Consider the following 14,028-nt stretch of genomic DNA (forward strand, 5'->3'; position numbering starts at 1 on the left):
CCTACGGGGTGAGCATGCAATAATTCAAATAACTTGCTTCCCATAGCCGGGGGTATGCAGGCAATGCAAAACCCAGGGGCAATACCGTACATGAGGATGGGTGTCCGGGTGCCGGTTGCATGCAGATAGAGGGAGGTGAGTTGGGCCCAAGGGGTCAGAACTGGCAAAGGCCGACCCTGCTGATGCCATGCAATGACAATTGAATAAGGGTCGTATGTGGCCTGCAAGGAGGCTGGGTCAGTGACTGGGTCAGTGGCTTACAGATGATACAGGTAACGGGCCAGGTTCCTGATGCTTTTCCCACATGGGGGCATCTATAGTGGCCTTATCCGCCATTGAATTACCTTTGGCGAGCGGTTCTGTGGAGTGGGAGTGTGCTCTAACTTTGCCTACATAGACGGGCCCCGTTCGTTTTCACAACACCGCATCTAAGATTTGAAATAAGCTGCTGTAAAGCAAGGATTTACTGTCGGTAGTACAAAAATTATTCCGCGTATACAATAGTAAGGACAGCAGAGAGTTGATAACATTCGGTCCGACAGTGATCATCCTCCGCCACCAAAACATGTCTTCTCCGCCCCCCCCCCCCCCCCCACAAAGCATTCCGAAGGGACCGCTCCCTCCGCGACACCCTGGTCCACTCCTCAATCACCCCCAACACCCCTTCCCCTACCCACGGCCCCACCTTGTGCAAGCGCAGGAGATGCAACACCTGCCCTTTTACCTCCTCCCTTCCCACTGTCCTGGGCCCCTAACACGCCTTCCAGGTGAAAGTGATTTACTACATGTATTTGCAATTTAGTGTACTGTATTCGTTGCTCACAGTGCGGTCTCCTCTACATTGGGGAGACCAAACGCAGATTGGGCGACCACTTTGCGGAACACCTCCATTCAGTCCGTAAGCGTGACCCTGAGCTTCCGGTCGCCTGTCACTTTAATTCTCCGCTTCACTCCCACTCTGATCTCTCTGTCCTCGGCCTCTTACACTGTTCCAATGAAGCTTAATGTAAGCTCGAGGAACAGCACCTCATCTTTCGATAAGGTACTTTACAGCCTTCGAGACTCAACATTGAGTTCAACAATTTCAGACCATAACCTCTGCCCCTATTTTTTTTCTCTGGCATGGCAGCTGTTGATGATTCTGCCATTGCCATTTACACCTCATCTAGAGTCATCTTTTGTTTTTTATCTTGTCCCATTACCATCCCCTTTTGCCTTGCACCATTATCCCTTTTGTCTTTTAATCTCTCCTGCCTTCCATCCTATCACAGACCTTCCCTTTTCTTCTTTCCTCCCCTCCTCCCTTTCGCTGTCCCACACTTGCTTAAAAATCTGTTACTTCTCCAACTTTTTCCAGTTCTGACGAAGGGTTATCACCCTGAAACGTTAACTCTGTTTCTCCACGATGCTGCCTGACCTGCTGAGTGTTTCCAGCATTTTCTGTTATTTTTGAATTGATTCTCTTGTTTTACTGGGATACTCCAAAAATCATTGAAGATATCCAGGGTGGAGAAGACAGTACTGCCCCATGGAATCTGGGAGAGTAGGATGAGTGTCTCTCGGACCACCGGGGCACACGAGGGGTGACTGAGTTGAGTTTGCAATAGTCAGTTGCCAGCTGTCATCCGGTTTTCTAACCGGCCAAATTGGGGAGTTAGTAGTGAACGTGCCTCTGCGAACAGCACCCTGCTTTAACAATGACTCGACGGTGGCTCGAATATACGGTATACTCTCGGCTGGGTAAGAGTACTGCTTCACTGGAGTATGTACCGGTCTGTTAATTTCTTCGGGTCCGGTCATGCTTCCGCAATCATGTTTATGGGTTGCGAATACACCCGGCACCGACTAGGGTCGCCTGTACCTCTGGGTCATTAGAGGTGGCAGGTCCGTACTCCTCTGATTTTTTAATCACGAATACTGAGTGCGCGCTAGACACTGGAGTAGGGTCTGTTTTTAAGGTTCCACCAGATACAATTGTTGGCATAATCAGTTACTGTCGGATAACCTTTGAGCACATCACTACCCAGTAGTCCCTGCCCATTATGCATGGCCATATAAATGGAAGACATGACTGACTCGAACCCCATCTATGTGTAACTGTAGGGGAAGGGATCCTTGTATAGTTGTCTGGGTTGAATTGTCAAAGCCTGATAAAGCTTGGGGCACGCCCTTCGTCGGGGTGGGGTGGGGATCATGAATGATGGTGGCGGAGGAACCAGAGTCAACTAACATTAATTGTTGACGGCCTCCAGTATCAACAGTGTGGACTACCAGTCTCCCAACACTACCTTATGGGAGAGGGGAAATCGCCTCTCCCCGAGAGGCCTGCTGGAGTCAGTGGGGATCTTGAGCCATTTGCCCGGGTTGCTGATGCACTGTGGCAACCGGCTGAGTACCCTGACTAATCTGCATGGCCTCTATTGCTGCCTCCATCCTCTCCAGCTGCTGTGCGACAGGGTCGGGACCCATCTGTCTCGGAGGATAGCGGGGATCACCGTTTCTGTCGGCCTCAATAATGCGCCTATTGCGGCAGCTACGGGCATAGTGGCCCAGGTGGTATCAATTAAAGCAGTGCACCCTTCTCTGGCGCAGGGGTTTTAGAGGGCCCTGATCTCTGGCTGAGTAGTCGGCCCTTGACAGCCTAAGCCTTAGCTTTAGTGGGTGCTCAGGGAACATTGGCACGGGTCTGTTCCCAAGCAGTTCCGGAGTGGGTGCGCAGTTATTCCCAGGGTGTGTTTTTGGTGATGTAAACGCCCAGCGTGTTACAGACTAATGGTTGGAGGCCGTTCAAAAAAAAAAAAAAAAAGGGTTTTGAAGCCCGGGCAATCGGAGTGGTTCCCTCTACCATCCCTAGTGCACCGGAAGATGTTCTGGAGCTTATCTGCGAAGGCATTCAGGCTTTCGGTAGGGCTCTGTTTCGTATTGGCCAGGACTTGGTGGAAGTCGATGCCCTGCTCCCCCAGCATTCTGCACAGGCTAGCCTCAGTATTCCCGACCGTGCCCTCGAGCAGGATTACCTGATCCATCCCTTGTCTTCACTCCGAGAAACACGCAGCAAGGAGGACCTGCTTAAGGTCGTTCCTTTCTAGTTCTGGATGAGCGTCCTTCGAAATTCTCCACCGTTACATGAGGTCGAGGGAGCTGGTGTTCATGTCCATCGTCCCCAGGTCATCTTTTAGCGCCCTGACCTCAACGGGGGTAAGGGACCTATGCGTAGTTGTGGTGATGGTTTCTCCCTCACCATCAGTGGTCATGGATGGTTGGCCTTTGGCCTCCTCCCGGTCAGTCCTGTGCGCGCAGTTCTGGCTCGGGTAACCACACCCACTGGTATTTTTTCATTTGTCTTGCTGTCCTTTTATGGAGCAGAGGGGGCAAGGTTCTCATCTATATTGTCCCAACAAGGGCCGGGGTCTCTTGCTCTGGTTTTGGAGACAGCAGCCACCACTGCCTGCTGTTGGCCGATTTGTGCCTGAAGTTGTCGATTTTAGCTAAACACGGGGCGTGGTCTGCTTTGGGGGAGGCGACGGTTTGACACCGGTCTAACTCCTTCAGAGCCCCCCTTGCATCTTCTAACTCCACCTAGTCTGGTATTTTCTGCCTGTGACTTGATATTTTGTTCCAGTATTAGTTCCAGCTTTTTCTGCGTATAACGTGCTCCGTCATGTGCTTCCTGTTCCCACTGTAACTGATTGTGCAGGGCGGCAATGCTTTCCTGCCAACCTCTGCTTTCATTTTGTAACTTGTCTACCTGTTCCTTCAATTCTTTGTTTTTTTTATTTAACTGTGAGGCACACAAGTGTGCCCCGTAGGCCAACTTACATCAGTCGCTTTTTAGATTAAGTTTGTGTTTCTGGACGTTTTCAGAGAGCCTGCCGAGAATACAATCATAATCCCCATTGCACTCCTCTCAAATCCTTAGGATGTCCGTCGCCCCAGGCGTGCCTGTTTTCTGTCAGGCTATCTATCAACTGTTCCCTGTGAAATGCCAACGCCATTGTACCTCTGCTTTCACTTATTCAGAATGCCCTCTCTCTCTCTCTCTCTCTCTCAAGGTTTCCTACCCAGAGTGGGACTTGAACCCACAACCTTCTGACTCGGGCGAGGGTGCTACCCACTGAGACACAGTTGGGTTCTTTAAATTTGTTGGCTATCTTTCCTTTCCTTAATAGTATCATAATAAGTGCCTTAATTGGCACGTTTTCACTGTGATTATCAAATCACTACAGAGTTTAAATTATGTGGGTAATGTGAACATTTGGATGCTCATGAATGTGCTGAATTAAATTCATGGGAGTGGGTAAAACAATGGGTTCGACTCTGGGTTCAAACCCAGCCCAGACTGATATTGTCCTGTTCCTTGTTGACTGACATGAATTTAGGCAGTCTTGATCTACAGGCTCATAGCACAAAACCTCTCCTCATTTGAGGCTAACTGTCCCTAAATTGGGTGTCTCACTCAAAGGATGGCTGCTGTTAGAAGTGGAAAGTGGAAGCGGTGTTCTGAAGTTTGGGGCTGAGGCACACTGGTGGGTTCCATCTATCAGCACAAAAATTCACGCACACATCAGTAAAAATGTTTTATGTATCCATATATATGCTAACCGTACAAACTGATGATAATCTGATGGCATTTCTCATTTTGTGCTTCAATAGTTGGCAGAGAGCAATATTTTGAAAAAATGTTTTGTTTCAATTCAACAGCAGCATTCTGCAACCAGCCCTTTCACCTCAACCTGGGTCATTTTTTCAGTGCTGTGGTGTTCTGAAAATTGATATGCGACAACTGCAGTGATGTATAACAGAAATAAGGGTATCATTTAACAAGGTGGTTTTCCTACTTTGCCTAACAAATGGGAGGCTTGCTTGCAGAAGGCACACATCAGAACTCGGCAATATGTTGCGCCTGATTTTGTGAATTACATTTTTCCAACTGAATTTGGAATAATTACCTCAAAGTTTCAATTTATGTTGTCCAGTGGGCACTGACTTTGAATCTGGTCACTGGCAAAAAGTTCTTGGACCAGTAATCCCCCTGAGAGTTGGACTCCCTTTGAGTGGGCTCCAGTCTAACCAGCTGCCCAATGGATATCTGCAAGGTTCACATGAATCTAGTCACTATCTGCTGGAAGTGCAGGCTCCTGAGCTGGACCCATAAGAGACAGATGGACACTTCCCCTCTCAAGCCATGCTTTGATTAAGAGTTGGCTGTGGACAATTTAACTTCCTTTTACTCTCAATTGATTGGGTAGGGCAGTATGTCCGTACTTTTGGAGCACTGAACCAGATCTGTGTCTCACAACCTGGCAGTGAGCCTTGCATTACTAAATCACTATCGAGTCAGACAGGATTATGATTTAGCGCCACTTTTGGAAGTCCTTGTACCATTTCATTACCGCTCCTTCACTTCTGCCTTTCTCTCCATTTGTCTTCTATGTCTGTTTCACTCTTCTTCCTCTTCATTCCTTCCCCCCTTCCTCTAGCTCCTTTTTCATCTTTCTCCCTTCACTGATTTCTTCCTCTCCTGCTGTTCTGCCTCCACTTCTGTGCCAGTCCCTCTGCTTCTGTTTGTCTCTCTCCTGTTCACTTTCTCTTTTTCATCTTCCTCTTTGACACTTCTGTTTTTGCCCCTTTCGTCTTTTTGTCTCCCCAGATGTGAGCAGGGAGAGGCAACAGCATTGGGGAGTTGGGCGAGTTACAGGCAGCAGGAAGCTGAGGTAATTAGAGTGGGAGGAGGCTTGTGTGGAGTATAGACCAGTTGGGCCGAATGGTCTTGTTTCTGTGCTGTAGATTCTATGTAGTAGTTTGGGGAGGAGTTGAAAATCTATTTAAAAAAAAATCTAAATATGTGCAAGGTGGTTCACACTTCATTTAATAAAGGAAAAGAACCTTTATTTATATCGCACCTTTCACGACTTCAGGACATTCCAAAGCTCTTCACAGCCAATTTTTGAAGTTTAGTCACTGTTGTAATGTAGGTAAACGTGGCAGCCAATTTGCTCGTAGTAAGGTCCCACAAAGAGCAATGACGTAAAAGGACCAGATAATCTGTTTTTAGTGTTGGTTGAGAGATAAATATTGGCCAAAACTCTCCTGTTCCTCTTCATTTACGTCCATCTGAAAGGGCAGACAGGGTATCAGTTTAACGTTTCATCTGAAAGACAGCACCTCCAACAGTGCAGCACTCCCCTCAGCACTGTACCGAAGTGTCAGCCTAGATTTTGTGTTTATCTCTGGAGTGGACTTGTTCCCATGGCCTTCTGACTCGAGCAAGAGCATTACCACTGATCCAAAGCTAAATGTGTTTTACTTCAGACTTTTAGAAGATGGATTAATCAACCTGAAAAGTCTCCTGCAATAACATAATTTCACTTTTAAAAATGATATAATAAACTAATCAATCTCCTGTGACATTGCACGCAAATGTAGTCTTTGGGTGACACGGGATGAGAGGCTGCTTATTTGAACCAGGGTCTGCGGATGTAATTCATTTCCCATTACAAAGCTATAAACTCTGACCTTATTTTTATATTTCCATTATAGATTCCTGCGTCCACATTTATAATGGAAATTGCCTATGTAAACATGTCGTGCTATAATGACACCCTCAACCATTGATAGTTCTGCAGCACCTCCACTGGGGAGGAGAGGGTGTCGCAGCGTGACAAGCTTACACAGGCAGTTTCCATTATAATTGCGAGCATAAGAATTTATAATGGCAGGTGTGCACCAACGTAAGATTTTTACTTTATTAAATAGATAATTGCCTGTCTTCCTTATTTCAGCTGTTGGTTACTGTGGACCAGAAATATTTGTCTGAAGCACGAAATGGAATCCTTTTCATCCTGTGTACCATCATGTCGTCTGTGAGCCTGCTGTGGGGCATCCTGCAGGTTGCGGACTCAACCGAGAGAACCGCAGCTGCCTCTGCTGTTACCATTAACCTGGGTTCCACAAAGGTGGGTGAAGTGTTGAGTCTCCAATGTATAGTCGTCATGACAAATTAAAATGCAGCCAATTTTGTGTCTGCCGCAGGTGTTGATACAGTTAAATGCTCCTAACAGCGAAGCCTGTGGTTTAGCTTTATATTTTACAAAATTTATAGATTTTGTTCACTCCCACGCAGAACCATATATTTTGTACAATAGCAAAATACTGCGGATGCTGGAAATCTGAAATAACAACAGAAAATGCTGGAAACATTCAGCAGGCCAGGCAGCATCTGTGGAGAGAGAAACAAAGTTAACGTTTCAGATCTGTGACCCTTCGTCAGAACTGGAAAAAGTTAGAGATGTAACAGGTTTTAAGCAGGGGCAGGGGCAGGGAAAGGGGGGAGGGGGAGAAAGAACGAAAGGGACGGTCTGTGCTAGGATCGAAGGCAGGAGAGATTAAATGTTGTAAATGGGGATGGCAGAATCATCAACAGCTGCCATGTGGAAAAAATAGGGGCAGGGGTTATAGTCTGAAATTGTTGAACTCAATGTTGAGTTCAACAATTTCAGACTATAACCCCAGCCCCTATTTTTTAGTTAGAGATGTAACAGATTTTAAGCAAGTGCAGGGGCAGAGAAAGTAGGGGGGTGTGGAGGAAAGAACCAAAGGGAAGGTCTGCGATAGGGTGGAAGGCAGGAGAGATTAAATGACAAAAGGGATGATCGTGCAAAGCAAAAGGAGATGATAATGAGACAAGTTAAGAAACAAAAGATGGGTCTAGAGATGTAAATGGGAATAGCAGAATCATCAACAGCTGCTGTCAGCATGTTTTTATGAAAGGCAAATCATGTTTGACATTTTTTGAGGATGTAACTAGCAGGGTAGATAAAGTCAAACCAGTGGATGTATTATACTTCAAAAGGCATTTGATAAGGTGCCACCTGAAAGGTTGTTGCACAACATAAGGGCTCATGGGGTTGGGGGTAATATATTAGCATGGATAGAGGCTTGGTTAAAGGACAGCAAACAGAGTAGGAATAAATGGGTCATTTTCGGGTTGGCAGGCTGTAACTAGTGGGGTACCGCAAGGATCAGTGCTTGAGCCTCCGCTATTTACAACAGCAACTTGTATTTATATAGCGCCTTTAACGTAGTAAAACATCCCAAGACGCTGCACAGGAGTATTATAAGACAGAAAAATTGACACCGAGCCACATAAGGAGAAATTAGGGCAGGTGACCAAAAGCTTGGTCAAAGAGGTAGGTTTTACGGAGCATCTTAAAGGAGGAAAGAGGCGGAGAGGTTTAGGCAGGGAATTCCAGAGCTTAGGGCCTAGGCAACAGAAGGCACAGCCACCAATAGTTGAGCGATTATAATCCGGGATGTTTGAGAGGGCAGAATTAGAGGAGTGCAGATATCTCGGGCGCCGGGGGGGGGGGGGGGGGGGGGAGGTGGTTGTGGGGCTGAAGGAGATTACAGAGATAGGAAGGGGCGAGGCCATGGAGAATTTTGAAATCGAGGCGCCGCTTAACCAGGCGTCAATGTAGGTCAGCGAGCACAGGGGTGATGGGCGAACGAGTTTTGGATGACCTTAAGTTTATGTAGGGCAGAATGTGGGAGGCCAGCCAGTTACGGAGGTGGCAATAGGCAGTCTTTGTTATGCTGCGGATATGTGGTCGGAAGCTCATTTCAGGGTCAAATATGACACCAAGGTTGCAAACGGTGTGGTTCAGCCTCACAGATGTTAGGGAGAGGGATGGAGTCAGTGGCTAGGGAACGGAGTTTGTAGCGGGGAACGGAAAACAGTGGCTTCGGTCTTAATTGGAGAAAATTTCTGCTCATCCAGAACTGTGTGTCGGCCAAGCAGTCTGACAATTTGGAGACCGTGGAGGGGTCGAGAGAAGTGGTGGTGAGGTAGAGCTGGGTGTTGTCAGCGTACACGTGGAAACTGACGCTGTGTTTTTGGATGATGTTGCCATACAATCTATATTAATGAGTAAGGAATAATAGAGTAAGGAAGTCATGCTACAATTGTACAGAGCTTTGTTGAGACCACACCTGGAGTACTATGCACAGTTTTTGTCTTAGGGAGTGCAATGAAGGTTCACGAGATTGATTCCTGGGATGAGAGGGTTGTCCTATGATGAGAGATTGTGTAGATTGGGCCTATACTCTCTGGAGTTTAGAAGAATGAGAGGTGATCTCATTGAAACATACCAGATTCTGAGAGGGATTGACAGGGTAGATGCTGAGAGGCTGTTTCCCCTGGCTGGAGAGTCTAGAACTTGGGGGTCACAGTCTCAGAATAAGGGGTCGGCCGTTTAGGACTGAGATGAGGAGAAATTTCTTCACTCCAAGGGTTGTGAATCTTTTAGAATTCTCTAACCCAGAGGGCTGTGAATGCTCAGTCGTTGAGTATATTCAAGGCTCAGATAGATTTTTGGACTTTTAAGGGAATCGAGGGACATGGAGATCGGGCGGGAAAGTGGAGTTGAGGTCAATGATCAGCCATGATCTTATTGAATGGTGGAGCAGGCTTGAGGGGCTGTATAGCCGACTCTTGCTCCTAATTCTTATGTTCTTATTTTCCCCCTTGTCAGGTTAGTGCTGCAACTCCGTATTGAAGCACTTTTTGGCAATAATGCCAGACTGTTGGGTTTTTGTATGAAATTGAAGCTCAAGTAACAGCTCATTGGAGGGTGAGTTGTGAAGGTATTTATGCGGAATCAATTAAATAACGGTGCAAGCACCCACCTTGTGGGTGGGGAAGAAATTACCCTTGGAATGTGTTAGTCTTATGAATGTCACTCTAAATTGTTACTTAAGAGAAGCTTATGGTTATGGTTGGGAATGATCAGATTCAAATGATATAATAGGAATACTGAAGAGTGATAATGTCAGTGGTCAGGATTTTGTGGTCAGCGGCGGCAGCCGTTCATTACACTTGCACTTCCCCACAGACTTTCTATGGCCGCATTTGCATTGGAACTTGCGGTGATTAGAAATCCAAAATAGATTTCCCTCTACAGGGAGTCTGGGACCTGTGTGAACAGGGCAAGCAACTGTGTATCTCCTTACCCAATCAGATTGAAGAATCCTTGCTGAGACACGCAAAGTCTAAACCAGAAAACGTAAGTTAGAATAGTTAATTCAATGCCAAATCCTGTACAGAAAGCAAAATAAAGAGAGGGAAAGAAAGATGAGATAAGAGACCAAAAAAAGTTTTTAAAAATGTTTTTAAAAATCTCCAATAATAATTGAAATCTGAATGAGACTCCTCACTTGTAAAAGTTAATTTCAGTGCCAGAGAGGTTGTTTGGCAGTAATTAAGACTTCTCATGGTGTTAAAAATCCACTTACACTCGAATGGTCTAGCCCGAACATTTTCTGGCGAGTTTAGTGGGTATCTAGTGGGTAAGTACCGCAACTTCACATTGCTGCATGTGTTTGAATGCCGAGTCTCTCGGTGAGATACCAGTGCAGCGTCGATTCTGGAGGGCAACAACTTCCTGGTTTTTGCGTTTAACAGTACACGTGCGGTCGCCGAAAGTTGTTGTTCAATTTACTCTTAACGGTGAGCGCCGTTAGCCTCACCGTTATTTTTACTGCAAAATCTGGGCTGTGGCTGCATTCCACAGCTGTAGCTTTTAACTATGCTTACGTGACTCGGGCTTTGGCATCTATCTTGGGTGCTTTCCAAGTGTTTAATCTTGTAACATTTGCAAAGCTGTGATAAATGGCTGCACATGATAATGAAAGGAATATCAGATAACTTTTGCTCCCTTTCACAATACAATATAAACTATTGAGAAAAGCAGGATGATTGGGTTGTTTCAGATATAGTATTGTGATTTGTTTCCCTGTATTGACCAATAGTAAATTCATGTTCCTTATATCCCCGTCTAGAGTCTCCGACAACAGATTTTGGAACTCTTAGGCCCCATCTCTATGAACCACGGTGTACACTTCATGGCTGCAATTGCTTTTGTCTGGAATGAGAGGAGGGAGAACACGAGCGCCACCAGAAACAAAGTAAGACTCGGCTCCTTTGTAGAATAGTGTTTGCAGCGGAATGAGACATTGCTGTAGCAGGTGTAGAATAGTGTTTGCAGCAGAATGAGACATTGCTGTAGCAGGCTGTCTAAACCATGTTTTGCCGTTTTCCCACCAAGATGGACTTCAAGTCTCTCTCAAAGGCAGACTCTGTTTTATGGCTGCTTGGTTTTGGCTGTTTAGTAGGACCCTAAGGTGTCATGTCTTTATAAGGAGGTCCTGAAGTAACCCAAGTACAAGATGGATGGCGGTGAAATGTCTATAAAATCATGTTTTACAAGATTTTCACTATAAAAACATTTTTTTTTTTTTTTTTTAAAGTCTGTTTAATGTGAGTAGCAGCTTTATTGTTGGTCATCCAATCAGCAACCACGCACTCTGCCTGTGACTGGTTCCTGCATTGTCATTGGCTAATCCATTTGGCACCTTCTGTTGTTACAAACAAAACTCTTAAACCTAGAGCGTTGATCTCTGCAGAATAGAAATGCTGGTGTAAATTTTAAAATGGTGCAGTGACTTTTTGAACTGATGAGGAAAAATACATAAGATAACAACAGTAAACAAAAATTATCTCAAGTGGTCGACATGAGACCTACCAGATGTCTACCTGAAAAATCAACTCGGTCACATGATAACTTAACAAATAGCACCACTTGTAAGTCAATCTAAACAGATCAATATTTTATAAATATTTGCTCAATACAGCAGTGAAAAGTGTTTAAATTATTACCACTAAGAAGACGTCTGCCTGCCCTTTGTTGTTTAACTGATTCTAGATAATGAAGAGTCTTCATGTGCAAGCACTAAAATGCGCACCAGCCAGCGGCTGTTTATACAGTTCCCATCGTGGCACAGAATTGATGACTTGCCATGTTGGTATGAAAGTATTTCCTCATTGTTTCCCCCAGTCTGTAATGTTGCTTTGGTCACTGTATTTTTCTGATTTCAATTCAATTATGATGTACCAGACACGTTGGGCCGAATGGCCTCCTTCCGTGCTGTATCATTCTGTGATTCTATGTCTGAATCCATGAGCTCTTTGCAAATCTTAGTGCGTCTCAGGGTCCTTAGCACGTTAAATTCATCAAGTGCCATTCCTTTGGTTGATGGGAGGTTGTCATGCCATCGCTGTCGTGACCGGTTTTTTGTCTGTCTCTGATTTATGTGAGAGCATTTAAAGGTTAATAAATTGTAACTTTAATATTTGAAGGTTATTCCTGTACCCTGCCCTGAGCAGTTGTTGTTGGTGGAACTAGTGCGCTCCATTAGTGTAATGAGGGCTGAGACTGTTATGCAGACAGTGAAGGAAGTGCTAAAACAGCCTCCAGCCTCAACCAAGGAGAAGGTACGTTGAGTGTTAATTCCAAAAGAGTTAGTACTGTTTAATTGTTCTGTTTCTGTTATTTTACATTGTTGCTGATCGCATGCAATTTGAATCACTGCTTTTACCATGTTTTAATACCAATAAGAAACTGGCCATACCCACATTATCAGTACTATAAATCTAAGAAATACAATCTATATTCTATCTCTCTAGCGTCAGCTGTGGCTCAGTGGGTAGCACTCTCGCCTCGGAGTCAGAAGGTTGCGTTCAGAAGGCTGTAAAATGCCTAATTGAAAGATGAGGTGCTATTCCTCGAGCTTCCGTTGAGCCTCCTTGGTAGAGTAAATCGCTGTTTCACCTGGATGGAATGTTTTCTGCCCTGGGTGGTGGGAAGGGAAGAGGTGAAAGGGCAGGTGTTGCATCTCCATCCTCTACCGTCTCCACCACCCCCATTTGCCTCGCACCATCATCCCTTTTGTCATTTAATCTCTCCTGCCTTCCACCCTATCACAGACCTTCCCTTGTGTTCTTACCTCCCCCTTCTTTTCCTGCCTCTGCACTTGCTTAAAACCTGTTAAATCTCCAACTTCTTCCAGTTCTGATGAAAGGTCAGCGACCTGAAACGTTAATTTTGTTTCGCTGCCTCACCTGCTGAGTATTTCCAACATTTTCTGTTTTAATTTCAGATTTCCAGCATCTACAATATTTTGCTTCTGTTCTCTGTTTAATTTCTTACCCAGCTTTTTGATTTCTAATCTGAATGTTAGCAGTAATTTCACAGTATGGCTCTTAATACTGGTTCTCTGCATTTTGTGGGCTTTGATTTTTTTTTGGCGGGGTTGGGGGTGAAGGAGCATAATCAGCACAGATCTCCGAGTCCATGGGTTAGATTCAAGATTTCGGTAATTTTCTGGGATGTAATGTTTAAGTTATCCACCAGATGGAGCCAAAGATTAAGTGTTCATATTCACCAGTATTTAAGGTAATGGGTCATGTATTCAATGTCCTGGTACACCAGTTTATACGGTAATGTGGCATTGCATTATGGGTATGACTGAGGTTCATCCTCCATCTTGGTGCTCGTGCAGTAAGAAATGGTGCTTTGCCTCCAGCTGTAAGAGATATGTTTCTCTGCTACACCGTGTAATAAACAGTTGGATTTTGTTCCTAATATCTCGCTTCTCTCAGTTTCTGACCTTACCACTCGGATATCACAAAGACAAACTGCTTTCCTTGCACAACACTTCAAAGTCATCCTGTTTATATTGGAACATTTATTGCTCCATGATAGGAAGATGTTCAACTGTTAACTCTTAACACCCCAAAATGTCCAACAAGCATCTCTCCACCAATGTGAAAACTATGTCCCCTGACGGCTCAGTTGAGTTTATCCAGTAGATAGCTGAGCCGTACAAGCAAAGGAGGGCCTAGGTTCAAACCCGCGTTAGTGCCAAGTTAGCTGGTTTCAGCCATGGTAGCATTAGTCTCCCCAGGAGAGTGGGGGTGGGGGGGAAATTCCTGAGCTCTCCCGATACTGATTGTCCAGAAAATCCTGCTGAAAGTGCATGTGTTTGGACACTGAGTGAAGATGGGATTGGGCTTAGATTCTCAGCCCCCGTCCCTTCTAAGGTACAGTAGCTCATATTCAGTCACCGTGCCCGTGGAGCCCTAGTCCGCATCTTCAGGAGGGGAAGGAAGAACAATGGGGGTGCAGGAGTAAT

At 45.3% G+C, this 14,028-nt stretch overlaps 2 protein-coding genes across 12 annotated transcripts in view; one reads left to right on the forward strand and one right to left on the reverse strand.

Moving 5' to 3' along the window:
- dop1a (DOP1 leucine zipper like protein A) overlaps positions 1-14,028 on the forward strand; it is a 254,369-nt gene that overhangs the window by 176,616 nt on the left and 63,725 nt on the right. For all 11 annotated transcript variants that reach the window (XM_085982096.1, XM_085982093.1, XM_085982095.1 and 8 more), the window contains 3 exons: positions 6,783-6,956; positions 10,837-10,962; positions 12,194-12,328. In XM_085982096.1, the coding sequence (XP_085838222.1) occupies positions 6,783-6,956; positions 10,837-10,962; positions 12,194-12,328 (435 nt within the window). The remainder of the gene's footprint in view (positions 1-6,782; positions 6,957-10,836; positions 10,963-12,193; positions 12,329-14,028) is intronic.
- Positions 5,833-14,028, reverse strand: part of pgm3 (phosphoglucomutase 3) — a 206,427-nt gene continuing 198,231 nt past the window's right edge. Inside the window, exon 12 of the mRNA XM_085982099.1 lies at positions 5,833-6,114. Within this exon, the coding sequence (XP_085838225.1) occupies positions 6,052-6,114 (63 nt within the window). The 3' untranslated portion in view covers positions 5,833-6,051. The remainder of the gene's footprint in view (positions 6,115-14,028) is intronic.

The sequence above is a fragment of the Somniosus microcephalus genome, chromosome 3 (assembly GCF_052327205.1).
Source record: "Somniosus microcephalus isolate GS21.2 chromosome 3, FLI_Smic_1.0, whole genome shotgun sequence".
Classification (NCBI taxonomy): Eukaryota; Metazoa; Chordata; class Chondrichthyes; order Squaliformes; family Somniosidae; genus Somniosus; species Somniosus microcephalus.